The sequence below is a fragment of the Rhipicephalus sanguineus genome, chromosome 11, assembly GCF_013339695.2.
Source record: "Rhipicephalus sanguineus isolate Rsan-2018 chromosome 11, BIME_Rsan_1.4, whole genome shotgun sequence".
Classification (NCBI taxonomy): domain Eukaryota; kingdom Metazoa; phylum Arthropoda; class Arachnida; order Ixodida; family Ixodidae; genus Rhipicephalus; species Rhipicephalus sanguineus.
This window is the reverse complement of record NC_051186.1, coordinates 36063047-36085212: the sequence shown is the minus strand read 5'-3', so window position 1 is coordinate 36085212 and position 22166 is coordinate 36063047. Positions and strand designations below refer to the sequence as shown.

The 22166-nt window shown below is 48.0% G+C and overlaps 1 protein-coding gene across 4 annotated transcripts in view; it reads left to right on the top strand.

Annotated features, from left to right (window-relative positions):
- The window catches only part of LOC119373457 (protein numb), a 114965-nt gene that overhangs the window by 61632 nt on the left and 31167 nt on the right, over positions 1-22166 (top strand). For all 4 annotated transcript variants that reach the window (XM_049410886.1, XM_037643487.2, XM_037643486.2 and 1 more), the window contains exons 2-4: positions 15814-15998; positions 18313-18564; positions 20321-20513. In XM_049410886.1, coding sequence (XP_049266843.1) covers positions 15814-15998; positions 18313-18564; positions 20321-20513 — 630 coding nt within the window. The remainder of the gene's footprint in view (positions 1-15813; positions 15999-18312; positions 18565-20320; positions 20514-22166) is intronic.

The window sequence follows — 22166 nt, the reverse complement described above, 5'->3', positions numbered from 1 at the left end:
TCTAGCTCCCGCGGCTGGCGCTTGTTGTGATCGGCGCCGCCGATGTACGAACGCCCGTGGGTTACAGCGTCGTCTGCGCTTTGTTAGCTCGTCATTTTTGCGACTGTTCTTGACCAGGCTTAGCATCTTGTGCGAAGACACGTGCATGATGTACGAAGCGTAACGAGGGCGAACAGATTCACAGTGCGGTATGCCGACTTGCTTTGCGCCGGGCTGCAAGAGCGGCTACCGCAACGACGACTCCGCTCACGACACTTCTTCGGACCTCCAAAAGACCCTACGCCAGTCAAGCTTTGCATCGCAAAGATAGAAAGCTTACTGCGAAATGCAAGGTCTGTGACGTTCATTTTGAGAATGACGACATTGTAAAGCACTATCGTCGTGTCGTTGCGGGACAAGAAGTTTTGATCTCACGTGGAAAGTGGGAACTCGCGCCAGGTGCCGTGCCGCGCTTGTTCCCAGCACTTCCACCCCACATTTCAAAGCCAAAATGTTCGGGGTTTAGGCGCAAATCCCCTCCAAAACGCACGGCTTCCTGCGAAAGCCCAGTGCCCAATTTGGAGGAGCCGCCAGAAATAGAACAGCAAAACGAAAGGCAGGCGATTACCTATATACGCTACCGAGACTGAGAGTTGCATCACACTAACATTCGATCAGTTGTCAGCTGTCGCTATGCCTTCAAAGCAGTGGATTTTCGAGAGATTTTACGACGAGGTATTGAACAAGATGTGCGGAATATTTTACACTCGCCGGCTCGGGAACGGGCTGCTCAGCGCAAAAAATGTGACACGGTACACATAGAAAAGACGAGGACCAGCGCTGGTCCTCGTCTTTTCTATGTGTACCGTGCCACATTTCTTTTGCGCTGAGCAGTTTAATAATGGGATACCAACTAGCCCAATCCCATACTTTGCTTCGGGAACGGAGACTTACTTGTGCAAAAGATAATTGTAGCTGACGAGCAGTCCAACTGCGTAGTGAACGGCTACAGCACGAAGCGCAAACGGCTGTCGTACAGTGTAAAGTGCTGCGGGCATGCAACATCTGCTCGGTGAAGTTGAAAAACTGAAGTTGAATACTGACGACCCTTCTAGCGACAGAGTACGCGCGAATAACTGCTCGGTGCCCACATCACGGCCGATCTGTAGAAGGATGCGACGTAGAAAGATGAGACACCGACAATACAACTATCCGCTGAAAAAAATTGCTCAGAGACGACATCTATTCGATGTAATCGCAAACTGAGATTTCATTTACCGAGTTCTCGTAAAATTTTCCGATTTTGGGTCAGTATCCCTTTAACCGTCGCGAAAACGTGTCTTGTAAACATTGCAAAGCATTCGTCATGTTTTTCGAGAAAGTTTTATTGAATAAATTGTAGAAACATTAGTACTGTTTTTCTAGAACGTTGTTGTATATCGGGTAAGTACTCTCCTTTGTGCACTATGAAGGCTTTTACAAATGTGTTAGGTTGTTCTTGGTCTAGATAAGACGGCAGCGGCTAAAATTGTGGTAGTAATAAAAATTACTCTGAAAACCCTCATTCGCTTAGAAACTCCTATGCTTGGAAGTTAAGCGCAATGTAGACAACTCAAATATTGTCACAGGGTCGTGACGTCGACGAAGGCAGCAGTCAGCAGGTCCGAGAAGAAACTCTATTTGGCCGAACTTGTGGCCGGGAAACTGAAAGTCAAACTACAGCAATACACTGATAGCGGCGAACAGAGCGTCGACCGTCGATCAACTGACAAGTGGTCAAGCGCATCGGCTTTTATACAGGCGCTATCGAACTTTCCAGCGATATCGCTGGTGGCGGCGTTATCTCTCGACAAAGCTGGAACATTCGCGTGCAGCGCGCAATCTTACCAAAACGATCTATTACAATCGCGAAGCTTCTCGAACACTGCTTCGCGGACAGCGTCGAGCGTTGATAACCGTTCTTGCTGGTCAAACCCGAATACATCAAAATAAAACAAGAAGTGGGCGTGGCAATATAGACCGAACATTGATTCTTAGCCAATCAATGAACAACGCACGCGGGCCAATGCATACAGACGACCTTATGCATATCCACCTAAGTATCCACCTAACTAGTACAATAAGAAAGTTGCCGCGCAGTTTCCGCGAGCAACTGCGCGGCGGACCGCATCGTTATGCCGTGGCAGCAGACGACGCGCCGATAGTGGCGCAAGACGGAACTGCAGCGCCGCTAGTTCTCGCGACCGCCGTTCGGACCACCCTCCTCCGCTGGCGGAGATACGGAGCTTTGAAACTGAGTTTGTTCTAGTAACGTTGGCTCGTACGGTAACATATTAAGGGATCTGAAGCGCGGCAGGTATGGAAGGTGAAAAGACCGCGACATACAAAGTGTTTTCTATGTCTGTCTTTTCACTGTCCGTGTCTTTGGCGCTTCATTTGGCTTAAAGGGGCCATGACACCTAATCGTCGATCATATAATCTTTGTTGTACAAATCCCTGTGCGTCCATAAACAAGCTGGCAAAATTGTAGCGCAATTTGTCGTGCGCTTAATTTATGTGTGAATACCTTGAGCATCCTGAGGGTCAGGCAACACTGAGAATACATTCGACTTAGAAGCAAAAGGTGCTTTTCGTCTCAGAGTCGTCTCAGGTGAATGCATAAGCGACCATGTGACTTCTTTCTTTCATTCTTTTTTCATTTTTGTTTAGCCTCATTTTTTTATGTTAATTTTGCCGTCTCTACGTTTTCTGCCCGTCTCTCTCGTCGTTCTATTCCTGGTGTTCGCGATCTGGACGTTGCGAAAGTGAATCCGTGACTGCGGGAGAAACGGTAGGCCGGGGGAAATCGAGACTTTCTCCTTGCTGCTTTGAATTGTGTGGATGTAAGGGGGAAAATAAATGAATGAAAGGACGCCCGCGTATAAATAGTATCCTGGTGGGCGTGCGTGTGGTCCGGTTTCGAAACCATTATCTCACAAAGCAAAGGCAGAAATGCTGCAGGGAACGCACTGCTTCCGCGTGGGTCAGCGCTTCTTCACGATGGTCCCATGTGCAGTTCGCTTCGCTTCTGCCTTCATTTCTGTTTTATTTATATTTTTCTCTCCTTTAGGCTCAACTCGAAGGAGCCTGGGATGCTATTACATACACTATCAAATACCGCCATATTGTCAAATTCCGTAATTGGAAGGTTGTGGGTTCGGGTTCCACAGACATAAATGGTGTTCTTTTTTTCGTCCTCGTTAATTTATTACAATTTACGCCACAATTAAAACACTAAAGTTAAATACAACAATGTCCCCGACGTCATTCCTTGGCCTAATTATCTGTTGGATTCATTTGTTTGAGTCATATATTCCGGGGGCACACTTTGTACGATCGCGTACCGTGAATATAGCAATGCTCCGAAAAACCGGTCTCTGTATAGGCCTCTCGCATTCCAACGCCGCTTCGCATATGTCGTACGAGGTCTCCTTTTCTTATTAGTGCTTTTCTTTCACCCGCCAGGCAAACGAGCCAAGCCAGCCGAATGCAGTGTATGCACGCAGCGTACCTATATACCACTTCCTGTCGCCAACGCCTTCATCTTTCGCTCAGTGCACGCGCGTCCTTGAACGCATGCAGTGTGTGCATATAAAAAGACGTGGCTATAGTGTACTAGAATAGACGTGGCTACATAACGTGCCAACGCTCGGCCGAACTGCTCTCGCGACTTTCGTTGCGTTGCCAGACTGTCAGTTCGCTTGTAACGTGCGTGCTCGTTATTCGATATCGATCAGTGCATCGCGATTTGCGTGCAGTGTTACTTAATGTAGAAGGAGGCTGTGCAAGATCCCTGGACAACATACAGGCTAGGCAGGCAGCTAGTTTGTAGCGCGCAGTAATTTCAGTGCTGCTGGGTCCCGATGTAAGTTTTATGCGCGTTAACTTGTAAAATCATAGCGATGCATGTCATCCCATGTACATTGTACGCATTATATCACGCTCGTCACGTATAGGCATAGGCATTATCGATACGCGGGACCCGTTACTTCCTGGGTGTGTGCACGGCAAGCTGGCCATGATGGGAACTGTTCAGTTGTGCATCCTTTTCTGGAAATTTGGAAGTTTTTGAAACCGCGGTAGCATAAAATGAACATCAGGGAAACCCGTACCACCTGATGTTTACGGTAAGCTAATCGAAAAAAGTCAAACATTTACTTAGGACGACTCTAAGGCGAAAGCAGTCTTCATGTTCTTCTCAGCGGATTGTACTGACCCCTTCCCGAAAGCTTTCTGCACCCAACGTGGTTTTGCACTGCCTCCGGGATCGGAGGCATAGGAAGCTTTATGCAGCTCAATTCGGTGTGCAATGCCTCCGGGATCGGCCCATATTTGAGCAAGCGACGATGTCATGTGATGGCTCCATCATGCGACGACATGATGACGTCACAAAATTTGGCGATTTGTGACGTCATTATGACGTCATATGGCGAGTAACCACGTGATGATTTCTTGCATCACTCATGTTGACGCCGACGGTCACTCTTCGCGTTTGATGAGACATTTAAAACCTTCGCCTTAATAATTAATGAGGAGGTCTACATTCCAAAAGAAAATTTATAGCCACACGGAGCGTTCCTGCGCGGCACTCGGTACATATGCCTCTACTTTCCTGTGGACAATGCAGCGGCTGCCCGAAGGGCCGTGTTCCATTTAACATTGCGCCGGCCGGTGCATGAAAACGGCACGAAGCTAAAGTGCGGTGCGCGCCAGAGCTGGACCACGCCCCTTAAAGTGGGGCGTGTCCCGCTTGACCGCGTCTGGTCACTCGAGCTTAAAAAAACGGCCTGCGCGGTTACCTTGCGGGCACGTGTTCGGAGAACAGCGCCTCCTTTTTTTTTCCCCAGTTTCTTCGGAACCGGACTGGCGACGGCGGGAACGGACTTTATAGCACTGTGGTCTCGCATCTTATTCGCAGGCACTCTTCGCTTCAGCTCGCGTATTCATTCGACTGAACGGAGCAGCGGAAACGCAGTGACTGAACTGGTTGCCGGTCGCTTTGGGCGCATCAAATCATGCATGAGCATTGCCAGGATTTCATATTGGAAGTGTTGGTGTAATAATAATAATAATTGTTGGGGTTTAATCGTCCCAAAACCACGATATCATTATGAGGGACGCCGTAGTGGAGGGCTCCGGAAATTTCAACCACCTGAGGTTCTTTAACGTGCACCTAAATCTAAGTACACGGGCCTCAAGCATTTTCGCCTCCGTCGAAAATGCGGCCGGGATTCGATCCCACGACCTTCGGGTCAGCAGTGGAGCACCACGGCCACTAGACCACTGCGGAGGGTGGAAGTGTGTGTAGGCTTTGGCAGTTGGGGGATTGGGGGTGTTGACGCGAAGCTTTCTTCGTGGAAGTTCCAGAATACGGGACTGTACTGCATGCAACAGACATTCCTCGCATCAGTTACACTGCGTTTCGTTGCTCGGCATCCCAAATCACTCGCGTTGCATATTATTTAGGCTAAAGCTTTACATGTTTCATGAGTGGAAAAGTCCGTCGCAGTTGGAGTCAACACGAATGCCCCCCCCCCCCCTCCAGAAAAAGAGGAATTAATAAAATTAGGTGAAGTCACGTGATACACAAGTTAATGGTGGTTCTGTGTCCGTCGTCATTCCAAAGGTAGCATGACCTCAGTGTTACATGACATCCTGTGACGTCACCGTGACGTATGTCAGAGCATCTGATGACGTCATCACATTACATCGTAGAGGAGGCCAGTTCAACACAACGGAAGGCGCCCAGAAAGCTTCAGATCGAGGAGGGAGGGAGAACTTGCGTTTGGCCTAGTTGGTGCTTACTGTTTGACATTTTGACCGCACAAAAAAGACGAGGACAGAGGGAGGTACGACGACACGGGCGGTAAACTTTCAACTCATTTTATTCACTGAAAGAGGTATACCTCTTTCAGTGAATAAAATGAGTTGAAAGTTTACCGCCCGTGTCGTCGTACCTCCCTCTGTCCTCGTCTTTTTTGTGCGGTCAAAATGTCAAACAGAGGAGGGAGGGGACAGTGCGATCGACTGAGACCGTCAGAGTATATAATATAACGAGTGTCTATTAGGAGCATAAGAGCTTGTGTTCTCCGCGTTGCCTAAAGAGACTCAATTTTTCAGTGATTGCAGCTCTGGAAGCGTTTGATTTGAACTATATGGCTGACGTATAAACGCCGGTAATTTAAATGTATGTGGGGAGCGCGCATCTGTGTAAGAAATACAAACTTGTGCAAGCTAACTTCTGACGCGTTAGCACTGTGCTAAGATGTCGGTATTTCAGCAGATGCATCCGCGGCGCGTATTCGACTCGCGCAAGCCGCGCGGTATAATACCGCGCAGTATCTTTCAGCTCATGGTGCTCCCTCGTCTTTTTCGTTGTTGCTCTCACCACTACAGCCTCTGATTTAGCGTGTACACGCTGCTGTTGCGTTGTTGCGTTGCTGTGGTGTTGAGGGAGGAAGGCGGTCTCCGTGTACGCCTGCACGTTTTTGACCCAGCAAAAAGAAGGGGTGGTTGCACGTTTCGCGAGGAGGCCTAGATGGCCGATCGTCGTGACCGGATCGATAGCTGGCTCGCTCGCTCGCCGGTTAATATACATAGGAGAACGCCTGCGTGTGTGTGTGTTGTGTATGCGCGCTCGTGCGCGAAAGGCGGGTTTTCGAAAGAGCGACCTTTTCCATTTCGTGGACGGGACAGGACGTCCGAGGATGCGCGTATGAGCGTGCGTTTCGTTTCGTTCTTGCGTGTGTCGTTCGTGCCCGCGAAAGTGTTCGCACGACCTTTCCCGTCGCTGCGCCGTATACGTGGTGGACACATCTTTGGACGTGTCGTGGTGGAGTCTCCGCTGCGCGAAAGCGTGACTTCGAACGTGACAATCAATTGTGGATCTAAGATGGCGATGGCTGCAGCTGGTTGTATAGTTAACAAAGACAGTTGTAGGTATAGTAGCGTCGTGGTGTCCGTGCCCACATTTCCCACGGTGTGATGTCTCTCCAGCCGTGGCCCCCGCGATCGGCTCCGGTAGCGCGCAGCAACGGCGCTCTGACGGAGCTGATCGCGGGGTCCAGGGTCCCACCGTATATGATGTGTCCAACAGACCCCTTGTACTCATCGTGCGTCGAAAATCACCGTGGGAGCTGATCGCGGAGGCCACGGTTGAACTGTATATGATGTGTCCAACAGACGCCTTGTGCTCACCGTTATGTGTCGTAACCGCGCTCCGTGATCGAGACGAACGCCACATCGTGAGCTCCTCTCCCTCTCCGACGACAAACGCCGACGCGTATACGTGCACATCGCTCGTTGGATAATTTGCGACGGTAACGTGAAGTTACGCTCGTGAGTTGCGGGGAGAGTTTTTCCCACGAGTATATGCGGAGTGGCGTAACACAGCGCGCAGTTACACTGTGACGGAAACCGGCACAGGCCAGAGGTCACTACGAGCCGCCTTGTTTAGCTTCCGGTGAAATTTTCAGCGTACACAAAAGACAAGGACACAATGTAGGGGATAAACGAGCGCTTAAGTTGTGTTTGTTTTTGGAAAATGCAAAACGTGTAAGCACCAGTAGTCTTCACTGCGCATGCGCGACATGTGTCACGAACTAAAATACAAAAAAGAGAAGAACTTTCGGTTCTACTGCAATTGTTTTGTTTAGTTCAGGAAGAAGCTTTGGAGTATAGCGATTACTTGCGTCCCTCTTTTGACTCCTAGCTTGTATGTCACACGTGGAGGTCTCACTTTCGTGAAGGACGGGGCATACAACGGGCCGATATCGTTTCATACTTGCTGTTCGATCGCCACTTCAAGGAGCGACTTTTGCCGATTAACTTGTCATCACGTATACCTACACGTAGGAATAGGCTCGAGGTGCTCGTTTTTCTTTTTTAGACACAACTATCAAAACAACAGACAATTAAACCAAGGAAAGCATACGGGAAACTATTTGTTGTTGTTTTTTACCTGTAGTTCAATGATGTTGTCGTAAATTGAAAGGAATTAAAGTAGACGAAAAATCACCCTTTCCGTCGGCGCGTTCGAAGGTTGTGGGTTCAGATCCTGCCGATGGAAAGGGTGATTTTTCGTCCATTTTAATTCCTTTCAATTTAGATCAATATTATTACACTACAATAAAAAAAAACAAATAGTTTTCCCTATGCTTTCCTTGACTTAACTTGTCTTTTGGTCTCATATGCATGAATCTGCCCTCTAAGAAAAGTTGGTGCTGGCAGACATCGCAACATACCGTGCTGTAATATATATATATATATACCCCAAGCGCTTATATATATATATATATATATATATATATATATATATATATATATATATATATATATATATATATATATGTAAGCGCTTGGGGTAGGCTAGAGTGATGCATACAACATTTGCGTATTGAAGAGTACACGTTTTCTTCTTTAAGAAAAAAAAAAAAGACGGCTGGCTACTTCGCTGATGCAGGGCAGTCGTGGCCTCGACTGTTCACACAGCCGCCGCGCGTGTGTACGGAACCCGTATACGTCACCGCGGTCTTGAGCGCAGGCGACCTTCTTGCAAATGGAAAGGCGAAGCGACCTGCGCGCGCCTTTTTCCTCGTGGGAAATCAAGCACCCAGTGCGTAAAACTAGGCGAATTGAACAATACCGAGGAAAGAAAGGAGCTTTGCTGGCGCAGAACATTTCGGGCACGCGCAGTGTGCAATAAAGGTTGTGTAATTTTTATTCGAGTTTTACTGCGCGCTTTGTTTGCCCGTGTTGCCTCCCATCTTTACATTAGATACACGCGCGTGCGTATTTTCGCGAGTAATGACCGCGGAGCCTGGCTTGCGGAGCGTCATGTGGTCGGCAGGAGGCTGTGAGGCTGGAAAAGACTCTACTTCTGCAGCCCTACACTCTAAGAAAAATTCGGGAAGTTTGCGCTATGTCGCTGGAAGCTTGGCACAGCGAAGCACGGGCCCGTCGCTAGCCACCATACCGTCGCCGCTCGTGTACTCCCCCTCGAGCGACTCGTCTTGCTTCGAGATGCGCGGCTTCCTCCTCGGGAGTACGCACTTTCGTAGGATGCCCCATGGCTGTCTCGGCACGATCGGGCGCAGCCAGGCTATGCGCGGTCGACATGCACTGTAGAGCGGAGGTTGCGCGCGATGTCTCCGTCGGTGGGCATGGCTCCACCGCGCATGCGCGCCTTGGCGAGGTGGTGCGGTATCTGGTCGCGATGCTTGCTTCCTCTTTCTTCTATCTTAGGGTTTCTTTAGAGCGCAGCTCTTAGGCGCTCGTTCCTGCGTTGAGCAGTGTCGGCGTAACCGATGGAGCGAACGAGGACGAAAGAGAGCGAACGCGAAGTCTGTCCATATCATGAGCCACTGGTCTCTAACCTCGCTTTCTTCCTCCGTCACGCCCGCTGGCCCCTCGGTCGGAGCTCGTGCGCATGCAGGGCTGGCACGTGCACTGCCGCTTGCTTCGCTTGTCGTAACGGGGCTGTGTGCGTTTCGCTTTGTTCGCGACGCCTGCAGTGCACAGAGTGGTGTGCGTAGCGCTCGAGCGCTGGCAGTTTCTGTGGCTATATGTAACGAATGTTACATTGCTATAGACTGCGGATAGCCAGAACTTCAAACACAGTTGGCGTTGCCCCAACACGAAACTGCGATAAGAATTCGCATTAGGCGGTATCGTAATCGTCGGTGAATTTTTGTTTGTAGCGAAACAGTCCCCCGAGCTGTCGACGTGCCTTCTCATAATTTATCGGTCACGTTTACTGACAGTTGCTGGTGAGCGACGGGCGCCCGTTGTGCACGTCGCATACGCTCTGCGGGAGGGAGCTTCGCTCGTTACGTTAGACGCGCTTGGCTGACGCTGGAGCGCCGACGATGCGGCGTGCGCTTAATGAGCCGGCGAGTTTTGGTCAGGCTGGGGTAATGGTTGCTGCGAGCACGCGTTTGTGAGCGCGACCCGCATACACGCTCAGTGGTTCCGCTCTATATCATCCCCAGCTTCTCCACGCCTATTAAAAGGCACTTTATATTAGAAACGCGCGGGCGTTGCAACCCGCTGAGATCGTTAATTCGATGACACTGTGTACCCGTATCTTCGTCTGTTCTAAATACAGAGTTTTAGAATTACGTACGCAATAGGTGCCCTGCAGGGTTGGCTGCAATGAAACTATATACAGTAATGATATTAAAGTAGTTTATTAAGAGAAGGGATCCGGACACCGACCAAAATGACTATAAAAAAACGCAGGTATTGACGTTTCGGCTCCCCCGCGGGAACCATGTCCACTGTAACGATTAATTATTGTGATAAATTTAATACATTTGTTTTTTAAGATCATTTTGGTTGGTGTCCGGATCCCTTCTTTTAATGTTTCATCCCGGCCAGACGGGTTTGTCATACTCTGAACTTAATGTAGTTTATGAAATTTGTGAAATAAATGTAATGTAGCAATTAAATCAATAATAATAATTGTTGGGGTTTATTGTCCCATAACCACGATATTATTATGAGAGACGCCTTGGTGGAGGGCTTCGGAAATTTCGACCACTTGCAGGGTGTTCTTTAACGTGCACCTAAATCGAAGTACACGGGCCTCAAGCATTTTCGCCTCAATCGAAAATGCGGCCGCCGCGGCCGGTATTCAATCCCGCGACCTTCGGGTGAGCATCTTGAGCACCATAACCACCAGACCACCGTGGCGGGTGGTAATGAATTAATTAATTAGTGACGCAATGTAATTACTTTTGTGGAGTAATTTTGCCGTTTCTGCCTTATACCAAGTGGTTTGTAACATGCCGCACACCAGTCGGCGTGCGAGCCAGTTCCCAAGACCGGAAATGGTTGGCACGGTACGACGACACGGTCTTGGCTTGGTTTCCTGAAGGTGGCAGCTGTTTGTAGAACCTTAGCACACAGTGGTGACGTAGTACGTATGCCGGAATACTCGAGGGCGCTTTTTGACAGCGGCGCTCGTTGCGATACGTTGAATGACGCTGGTCGTTGGTTGCGGTGGCGTTTGCAGATGCGTACAAACGCGGTTTATTGTCGGGATGGGTCATCTCCTAGGATTTCTCGACTCGATTCGCACTCTGATTCGACTCGCTATAGCGTCGAGTCAGAATTGGGGTCGAGTTTCGGGACAATTCGCCTTGTCGACACCAGCTTTCTCGTCCCATCTAGTGAGACTATATATATAATATGTAATTCCGTCGTGAACAACGATCTCTTATTATTTTATCATTTGCCTGGCGTTTACACTAACACAGCAAAGGCACTTTACCTCTAATCACCTGGATGGAGCGTCTTTCCAACACAAACACGGGGCAAACCGTGGCTTCACCTTTGCCGGCTATGCGCTGCGAGAGTTTCCAGTCCAGCATTTTTTTTTTATCCTCCTTGCCGCAGCGTGAGTACTCCATACTGTCATGCATCGCCAAACGAGCACTTGGACGCCATCCTCAAAAAAAATTACAGGGTCCCTTGTGCACTCACCTAAAAGCGATAGCCATCTTCTTTTTTTTTTTCTCATTTTTTGCATCACTTGTGTTGACGCCGCGGACGCGGGACGCCGGTCAATTTTCGCGTTTTATGAGGCATTTAAGGCTTTGGCCTTAAAAAAAGAAAGAAAACACGTTGGAGATGCGCTCCACACGCCTTTATTGCCTAATCTAGGCACGCTGCCCGCTTTGTCGCGTCGACTTTTCTTTACCCGGCAGTGGTTTTGAAGAGTGTGTCACGACGACACGCACGTACGGGCACGACGCGACGCGCTATGGTTGGACGCGCGTTGCGCGCGGATGCGCTTCAGACACCCCTTCATCCTCTCTCTCTCTCTCTCATAAATTAAAAGAGAAAGAAAGAAAACAAAACATCCGCTCTGAACACTTCCTGCGCCTGCATCGACGGCGGGTCTGCGTGCTGCCAATCTCTCGGCAACAAAATATGACCTTGCGGTCGTGGCCGTGTCCGTATATTGTTCGGGCTGTCGTTAGACCTACTGCGTAATAATTGAAACAAATGCAGCTTTGAGACAATGAAGCCTTGGAAGGCATATGGAAAATTAGGCAAGGAAAGAAGGGATATTATCCGCCCGTTTGTTGCACGGAGTTTAGGAACGCGAGCGCAAATTTTTGTGATAGGTAGGAAAATTAGTTCTGGTCCGGGAATTTTTTGTCAACTAAGAAATTATCCTTTTTTTAGGAATCCGTGTGGGTCTCCATATCAGCTCCGTGCTACAGATTGGCGGATGGCTTCTCTCTCTCTCTCTTTTTTCTATCTGTACTTTAATGCCTGTAATACATGCTCCTGCAGAAATGATTTGCCATACGATAAATCGACTGTATTGTTTAATTGAAAGAAGAAGGCAAGTTGCCGACAGTGGTAGTCGAAAATGACCGGAAGCTATAAAGCCAATCGGTAAGGCAGCAGGGGCGTAGGCAGAAATTTTTTTCGGGGGGAGGGGGGGGGGGCACCTCTTTCATCTGAAGTGGGGGCAGGGCAGGCAGATGTGGTCGAGTGTCATGTTTGGCTCTGTATGCCATGGCAAAAAATATTTCGGGGGGGGGGGGGGCACGGCCCCCGTGTGTATGTGTGTGTGTGTGTGTCCCCTGGCTGCGCCACTGTAAGGCAGTACGGACAAGTTTGACTAAGCGTGCGCAGCTGCAAGAAAAAAACCAACCGAATTCAAACGCAATTTATTTCAGAGGCAGGTGTGGCATGTAATAGCCCTACAAGAGGGCTCCACCCGGGATTAGCCACGTACTCTAATTCTTCAATAAAGTTTATTCTCTCTCTTGCAGCGTTCTGATTTCTTCGGTATGCCCCCAAACTCAACCAGCTTGGCCTCTTCTCCAAATACTGTCTGATAACGCGCGATATTTGGGAATAGGGCACCACAAAAGAGACACAGAAAAATCGAGCGAGTACTACAGTATTCACCTGATTGTTAACCAGAAGAATATTATACGGTTTGCTACCCTGCACTGGGGAAGGGGTAAGGGGGGGACAGAAAGGCAAGGAAGAAAAAAAAAAGAAAGGGTTAAAAATTTTCAAAGGAAAAAAAAACGCACGCACACACCCCAAGCACGGGAGTGTCATTAGCGAGGCCGGTTGAGCGCAGAAACTTAGCAGCGCCTTCGTCGTTTTTTGGTTGGTAAGCTTTAAAGGAATAAAAGAAAAAATAAACTGTAAAATGATATGTGCGTATCAATTACATGGGCGGTACCTCTTCTCGTGATAAAAACACCTCTAAACGCCATTATCGCGTTCTAGCGTCTCTCACGGCCGGCTACAGGTCGGCGCATTTTCGCGATATTTCCGACAGAGAAGACCTGCTGTAGACTTCGCGTTGACGATTATCTCATTGAGGTCGACTTCTACCTCGGCTTATCGCAGCAGTAAGTAAGTCAGCATCTTGTGTGGTCGTTGCAACAACGGCGGGTAGCGGCCCATAAATATACCTTCCGATGAAGATACCCCCCCCCCCCCCCCAGTGAACGCCCCATGTGTGTATATAACGTACACACACACACATCCACCAACATAACATACATGTCGGGTGAACCCCCCCCCCCAAAAAAAAAAAAAAAAAAAAAACAATTTCTCGCTACGCCCCTGCTTGCAGCGAATGTCGTCTGCTGCGCGGCTTTTTTTTTTTCTTTTTTTTTCAAAATGGCGGTCCTCCTCGGATTTTTTACGTCTGTCATTACGGGCCAACAAAAGACATTCTGCGAGGGGGCGCCAGGAAAGATCAATTTCTCGTGCTGTCAACGGGTCGTGCGTACTCTCACTTACCGCAGGGCTTTGTAACGAGCTCGCGTGGAACCCCACCGGCACGCGCCGTCCCTTTGTGTATCGGCATCAGCGATCTTAATTTCTTCTTTCTCGTTCGATGCAACGATTTACTTCTCCGTATCTCGCTCCGGCGACCTGTAGCGCCTTGTCACTACCGTACATCCATCGTTCTGTCGTCACCTTCGATTCAGTCCTCATTCCACCGGGGCCTCACCCTGACGCCGGCTTGTATTTTGATCCCCAGTCCAAGGTATCGCTCCTGTTCTCCACGGGTTCGCTTGCTCGCGATTGCCGTTTTGGTGTGAGCGTCAGTGCACGTGTTATTATTCGGCGAAAAACGGGTGTGACTCGGTCACTTGATGCCCTTGACAGCAACCTGCTACACTACCGAAGCCTGCCGACGGCGTTTTGGCTCTTGTCCGTTGACTTTCATTAACCAAGGATAGGGCGCATGTAATTGCAGGCGCTGTCTTTGGAGAGGGATTGTAGGTCAACACTCGCAGTATGCCATCGAAGGACGTACGCCGTTTGTGGTTAAGCGCCGCACTTCGTTGGATGAGAAACTTAAGATAATTTGTTGCTGGGATTGTTCGTTCACAGTGCTGAACTCCAGAGCGCTAATTCGGTGCAGCACACTCTGCTGGTGATACTTCTGTGGTGTTGCGCAAAAAAAGAGAATTTTTATATTTTATGTTCTAATCTGCATTGTGGCCATATGCCTTTCTTGTTACAATGGGCACTGTGCTTGGGCATGCCGGCTGTACAGTGTATATATAAGTATATGTAGGAAAGTTTTTTTCACAAAAAAGATAGTTGCAAGTCAGCGCTTGTCTTGTGCTGTGTGCTGTACCGAATTTGCGCTCTGTTGTTTAGTGTGGAGAGCGATCGGCGAGCTGCTGTTACTTCCACAGCCCCGTCGATGGCGCGGCCGATAAACCAGAGTTGCTTGGCGAAATGCGCGTTACTCGTGTGGTTTCGATAAGGGCCACCGTTGCGTGCAGTGCTGATAGCTAACATTCCAAACAGTGCCGGGACGAAAACTGTTTGTCCGCGTTTTGAGATAAGTTAGCCTCGAACTTGGCGCGTGTGTTAGAAAAACAAAACAAAAAGAACATCATTAATACGACACCTTCACACATCTGATTCGATGTGCTGCTCCCTGCCATCACAGCTCATTAATACTCGGGAATCTTGCATGTAGAAACCGTTGTTTAGATGTCACTGAAATGTATTCATTTGAGTGAGTGACATTATTGAAAGGTTTTATTGTTACTTCCTTCTTTGAGCATCTAAATAAAAAAACGAGAAAATGTAGGTATGTTGTGGTTTTACACTCTGTGTAACCCATTTTAAGGAGCTGGTTAAGCTAATTGTGAAAAGTACCACCCTCAAGCGCATTTGCTGCCGTAATCTGTTAATGTTGCCATAGGCGTGCGTACGCACAGGCGTGCAATCACCTAACGAGGTGCCGCAAAGTCTGCCCCATGCTTTTACTCAGTAGGAACAAATGCGTCGTTGTTTAAGGAGCAGGGTTATGGCCACGCTGGTATTTGGCGATAATGATGGCAGAATATCCCTGGCGTTGCATTCCGAGAACTGTTCACTTCCCATTTTTACTCACAGAAAGCCAGGGACCAAAGGCAGGCCATTGCGAGAAGTATGTCATTGCTTCACTTTCTTTTTTTTCGTTCACTGTGAAACATATAGTCCTTTCAATTCTACCAACGGGAGTGGGGAAGGGGAGGGGGGCACTGCGGGGATACTGTGCCACCTGCCTGCCCCTAAGGGGGAACCCTGCGCACCCCCATGAATATCGCCCTCATGTTGACACTCCCAACTGTAGCAAAAAAGCTTATTTGTGTGAAACAGCACACCTGTTCAGTTTTACAAGCTAACATCCATATTATAAACATTTTTTTTTGTGCATCTTGTGAAGCGAAAGTACTCATTTTGTTCTTGCAACTGAGTTAGTGCGGTAGAACTCAAAACATGTTCTCCCGTTTGACGCAGGCATGGACCGTTTACGGCGGAGCCTGCGAGACAGCCTTCGGCGCGGTGCACGGCGGGAGCACGTGCCTGAATGCAGCAAGCCGCACCAGTGGCAGGCGGACGAGGCGGCTGTCCGGGCGGGAACCTGCACCTTCCCGGTCAAGTACCTCGGCTGCGTCGAAGTCTTTGAGTCTCGCGGCATGCAGGTACTACACCTTTCCATTTCTCATTTCTCAATTGCAAGCTTACTCTCACCCTGTTGTTGAATCCACATCTGATGCGTTGCATTCAAGAACGGTGACACATTAAGGCTCAGTCACACCTGCGACGAATGCCAGTCACGCAACCATGTGCAACTCGCGACCAAAGAGTGACTCAAGGTGACCGACGTTCACACCTGCATGCAACTTATACCGTTAACACACAGAATTCTCGTCTGCTCACATTGCCATTACCCGTAAAATAAGCTGACGTCTTGTTCCTGCACGTCTGATTGGTTCAGAGGCTTGCGACTTCAGTCGCGTGACTAAAAAAGTCAAGCAGCTAGCGACTGAGCCAAAATAGTCGCATTGCGACCAAAGCGACGATTGGCAAGTAGTCGCATTGCGACTAACACGGTCGCATGACCAGTGCTAGTCGCAGGTGTGAACAAGTCTTTACACAGAAAAAGAAGGTACAGCTGTCACCTTTATGAAGGAAAACACACAGGCGCATGGCAGATAGCCTTGAAGCCCACATGTGGTGCGGTGCCATGACGAGATGTGAAATGAAAAGGAGATTGGTGCGATTCATTCTTGTGCTTGCACCTATTCTTGCGAAACTTAAGCTTTTCATTTGTCCTGAATGCTTCCGAAGCTGTGATTGCAACAATATTTGTCCAAAGAAGCCCTTCTTTGCTCAGACATATCAACAAAAGATGGATATCAAAAACAAAGTGTTAAACAGAAGACACATTCATAATAGAAGTAAATGAAATGGCAGCACTCTGTGCTTTTATTTACACGTATTGCCGCTGTGCCGCGCCAAGTCTGGCACGAGGCTACTGGCCATGTACTCGTGTGTTCCCTTTAACAAAGATGACGGCTGTACCAAACAACTGTACGAGTGCTTGCTATGCAACAGAAAGTACCAAGCAGCTCTCGCCCATTGCAATGGTAAGGAGTTTTCTCGGCAAGATGTGTTGTTGTCTGTCCGCTTTTATTGTGCTGAAGCGATTTCATTGTTGCTTGCTGTCAACTGATCAGAGTATGCTATGGAATCAGTTGACACCACATGCTTGCAGTCCAAATTGTGTCTAGGTGGAAGGCATTAATTTAGAAGAATAAACGTCGAAGTGCTAGATGGCATGAGCCTGTGGAAAAAAAAAAACAGAGTCCTCGGTTTCCTTCACACTGCATTTAGTTTATTACAGTACTGCTAGCTGCCTCTTAGACGCTAAGCCAGAGAGTAAACAATGGTAATATGAAACATTGTGGAATAGTACAGCACCCTGCCTGCTCCTTTTGAAGAGACACTGAAGAGAAAAACAATTTTTGTAATAGTAAATTACCCTTTCAAAACACCAAAAGCACAAATCTTGGTAAGCAAGAAAGCGCACAAAAAGAAAATTCATCTTTTCGCACTAACTCGCAGTGACGTCATAGCTTTTGATGGTGTCTGTTAGGGCCCGCACAGTTTTTAATTGCTAAAAATGAAGTACGATGTCTTCTGAGAGGGACAGAAACCTGATGTACTAAATTTCAGCAAATTTTGTTGAGCAAGAACACGAAATAACACTGAAATTTGTGGCGTAACGCTTACATCTATGAGCAGAGATATTGGCATGAAATCCAAAATTTAAACATTGACCTTCATTTTCTTTTAACAGTAACCCATTAACATTAACCCGTTAACAGTAAACCTGACAACAGTAAACTTCTCAAAGAATAATTTATCGGTCTTAATTGATTCATTGTTTCACTTTAGTGTCCCTTTTTTATGTTACAACATAAGAAAAATATGTCAGCTTTGCCCACAGCCATCACTGTCCCTCCCACAGAGAATTTGCATAATTGCTTCATCCAATAGCACTCGCTCATTTTCGCAACCTCAAGCACATCTCGAGCATTTCAGATTGTTGACTTTACCATACAGACACACGTTTCTGTCTCTGGTTCTAGGTCAGAAACTTGAATGTCCTGGTAAATTTTGTCAGGGATTCTGACATCGCTGCTGAGTCAAACGTAATGTTTTGGGTAGTAACAACGAACCTTTAACTCTTAATATGCGTTGTATTCACACTAGCCGAGAAAAAGCAATTACGGTTCAAGTGGAAACCAGCTAGCGCGACTGTCTCTCACAGGTGAAGAGCACGGGTGCCTCAGTTCTGTGGGCAGAGCTTACATTTTTTCTTGGCTTGTAACTGAGTATAGTGACATTTTCTGGTAGCACTGCCAGACAAAAACTTGGCATGCTCCTGTCTACCTTGGAAATTGCACAAAATGAGCTTCATGATGAAGGCCCACTCCTTTCCATTCGCAGGTGTGTGAGGAGGCCTTGAAAGTTTTACGCAACAGCCGACGGCGCATGGTGCGGGGCACACTTCACGTGACGGGTGATGGCCTCCGGGTGGTGGACGAGACCGGCACCCGGGGTCTGCTGGTCGACCAGACTATCGAGAAGGTGTCGTTCTGCGCGCCCGACCGCAACCACGACCGCGGCTTCTCTTACATCTGCCGCGATGGCACCACACGACGATGGATGTGCCACGGTTTCCTGGCCCTCAAGGACTCGGTCAGTCGCTCCTCTTCTGTTGTCGAGAGTTTGACGAAAGTTTGTCTGTTCGGGTAGCATGGCGATGAAGACATTATAATCACTGATCAACTTGAGCTGAAAAAAATCCCACTGCTGACTCTCCTCATGCTTAAAAGGGGTACCGAGACCAATTTTCGAAGCTGAGTTTATTCTGCCACGCAAATCTCCTCAATCCAGAGACAGTTATGAGCACGTGTGAAGCTGAGTGAATGCTGAGAAGATACTTTATTTTGCCATTAAATTCGATTTTCATGTGCACAACTGCTTACATCGACATTATCGTGACGTCAGGCTGCAGTATCAATTTTGGTGACTTCATGCACCAGTATGGTTAGTTGTGATGACTGCAGGTACCAAAACATTCAAGATAGCCATTTGCCCGTCACCAATGGAGCCATGGAGCGGAGCTGCTGCGGAAACATCGCAACATTTTGCATGAACACATGATGAGAATCTCATACCATGTCTTTTTTAGCAGCTTACAGCACTAAATAGACGAGGACAAAGTTCAAAGAAGGTAATGACACATTGCCTTCCTTGAACTTTGTCCTCTTCTGTTTAGTACTGTAAGCTGCTAAAAATGAACCTTCACCAACTAGCCCAGATTTCCCTTCCTGTGCAGTTCATACTGTGTCGTGACGTTAGGGTACAGCACAAACCAAAACTAGCTTTTAAGAATGTGGAGCTAATTCTTCAGGGCACACTCACGCTTACCAGCAAATTTTCTGGGCTCTTGCAGGCTTGGCCTTTCATATGAAAAAAAAAAGAAGGAAACTGAAAATTTTCGTGTCAGTACCCCTTTAATACTGACTTAATTAGCTGAAATATTAGCAAACGGCAAAGCCTTCTCGCTTTTGTTAGACACGCAGTCTATTTTCTTTCCCAGTTGACTGACACAACCTGTAGCTCTCGCTGCACTGTGTGGAGTGGCAATTCAATTGCGCAACTAAAGTATGCTGATGCCACCTGGTAGTGATGCCACAAAAATCATAGAACATTTTGAAAGATAACACACACCTGTTCCAGCTCTTTAATGCCCACTGGCTCAAGACATTGGACAAATGTGGAAGAAGAACCGACATTTGGGCGAGTTGGATTGCGTTAAACATGATAAGTGGTTTTCAGCGCAAACGACGAATACACATGTGGCTCTGGATGAGCTATGAATTTGCCAATGCGAGATTGTCACGTGCTGTACTAGTGAAAGATTTTCCCTCCCTCCATATACTATAGGCTGTCATAATCATATCGTGGTTTTGGGACGTAACACTTGTACTTCTTGTTGTTTATTACACATGACTACTAGATTCACTAAGTTGACCGTGCAGTTTTGTATTGCCGGTGTTTGAGTCAGTGGCATCTTTTACGTTTTGTTATTATTGCGCATTGCTACTGTATTCACTAGATTGATTTTTGTCCGTTTTTTTTTTTCTTCCTAATTTTCTCTGTGTTACAAGTACTAATGTTCTTGTCCTTCCCCTTTATAATTTAGTGTATGTACCTTGAGGGTATTACAATAAAAAAAAGAGCAATTATTATTATTATTTTATACTGGGCTGTGGCTTATAACAGTGCTGCTGGCATCAGCATTTTCAGTGCTTAATGCTCATTGCGTCGGTTTGTAGTTTACGTGTAATGAGGTTGAGCTGTGAACCGGGACAAAGTGATGTGCTCGTCACGAGTGTCAGTGCAGCTGCGTCTTGTGACCAAAGGCAACAATGTGGTTGCACCGCAGGGTGAGCGTTTGAGCCACGCGGTGGGCTGTGCCTTTGCGGTGTGCCTGGAGCGCAAGCAGAAGCGGGACAAGGAGAGCGTCCTCATGAGCATCGACCCGAAGACATCGAGCTTCACGCGTACGGGCTCCTTCCGGCAAGGCTCCCTCACCGACCCTGTCCTGCCCCATGACCCCCAGGAGGGAAAGCCCTCAGGTACTGGCATAGCCCTCAGGTAGTGGCATTTCACGCTCGCCACTATGTACCATCGTGAGCAATAAGAGAGGGGACACAGGAGCGCGTGGTGAATAGCCTTGAACCCAAATTCGACCAATACTCGCATGGCGCTGTCAAAAATAAAGTGGAAAGGGTGATGCTTTTTCACGAACTGTTGTCACACCCACCACGTGTCTGTTTTAAACAATGAGCAAAATATACGACACAAACAGCAGCGTGATATTGTGGCATCTGTTGTAGTGCTCACCCGCAGCAAAGAGAGTACGGTTGTTTTAAAGCATAATTTGCCGTATCTTGAGTTTATGTGTTACACACACGCGCGCAAATGGAGAAGCTTATTTTGCACAGAGCTATAGACGGCACACTACCACACTCTGTTTGGCATACACACCTTATACTTATACTCTCAAGCCGATACGCACTCCCAGATTTTCATGCACAAAAATACTCTATAAAGTGGATGAGAGGACGACCGCCGCCATAGCTCAATTGGTCGAGCGTCGGGCGCGCTATCCAAAAGCTGCAGGTTTGGTCCGTGCCAGTGGGGAGTTGTCTTTTCATACACTTTCATTTGCTAAGGCACGTTGCCGGGCTAGTTGGTTGGGAAACATAATTCATGTGTGTGTGTGTGTGTGTGTGTGTGTGTGTGTGCGTCCCTCTTCTCTGTCCCTGTCGTGGTGCGCTACACCATATGGACACTTTAATTTCTTCACATTTATATCATAATTGCTACTATACACAGGGTGTCTACCGACCGGGAAAACCGGGAAAACCGGGAATTCTCAGGGATTTTGGGTAGTCTGGAAATTCTCAGGGAAAACTCAGGGAAATTGTGCTCTCATCAGGGAAAATCCACAGTAACTTTATTGAAAGGCAACGAAAGTCGCGGTAGCGCTGGCTCGATATTTTGTGAACGCATTTTTCAAATCAAACGGCCGCTGCGGCTGCGGGGAAGTGGCGCACCTCGATGCTGTCATCGCCTTCGGGGCGGTGGAGTGGGAGAGAATCAGGCTAATGCGCGGCATGCGGGAACCATGAATCACGACACATCGTATCGCGCAATGTTGTCAGGGTGTTCTGTGACTACGCGGTGTAGTTCTGTATTCTTTCTCGCGCGTGCTGTGCGTTAGCGACCGATATGGTGTTTTTGTTATCGCCGCGTGTCAAGTAACAAGCATGATTAGTTGCAGAGGCGGTAGCAGTAGATGTAACGAGCTTATCTTGCAAGCGATCGCGATCGTTGAGGAAGCGGATGTCTTCGACAAGGCTGGTATCTGGCAAGCCATCCCGATCGGCGAGAAAAAAGACGACGCTTGTTGGCTGTTATCGGAGAGCTCACTCGCTCGGATCCCGAGCTTCAAAGATGCTATTTAGGACTCCGTGAAGAATAGAATAAATTTCCAGGCAAGAGCTAGCGTAACTCACAGCAAGTGAAAGCTTTTTTTTTCTTTTTTTCCCGATGAGGGCACATGCTGAAACAAGTTTTAGGCAGTCAACCGATATTTTGGGGGGCTGCAGCTCGCAATTACCAGCCACACCACGTGGATGTTTGCTACAAAGCCGAATTATAAAACTTTTCAGAGCCAAGGCATAGCGGCGACCGAAATTCGCGACACCAGCACGGGTCCCATT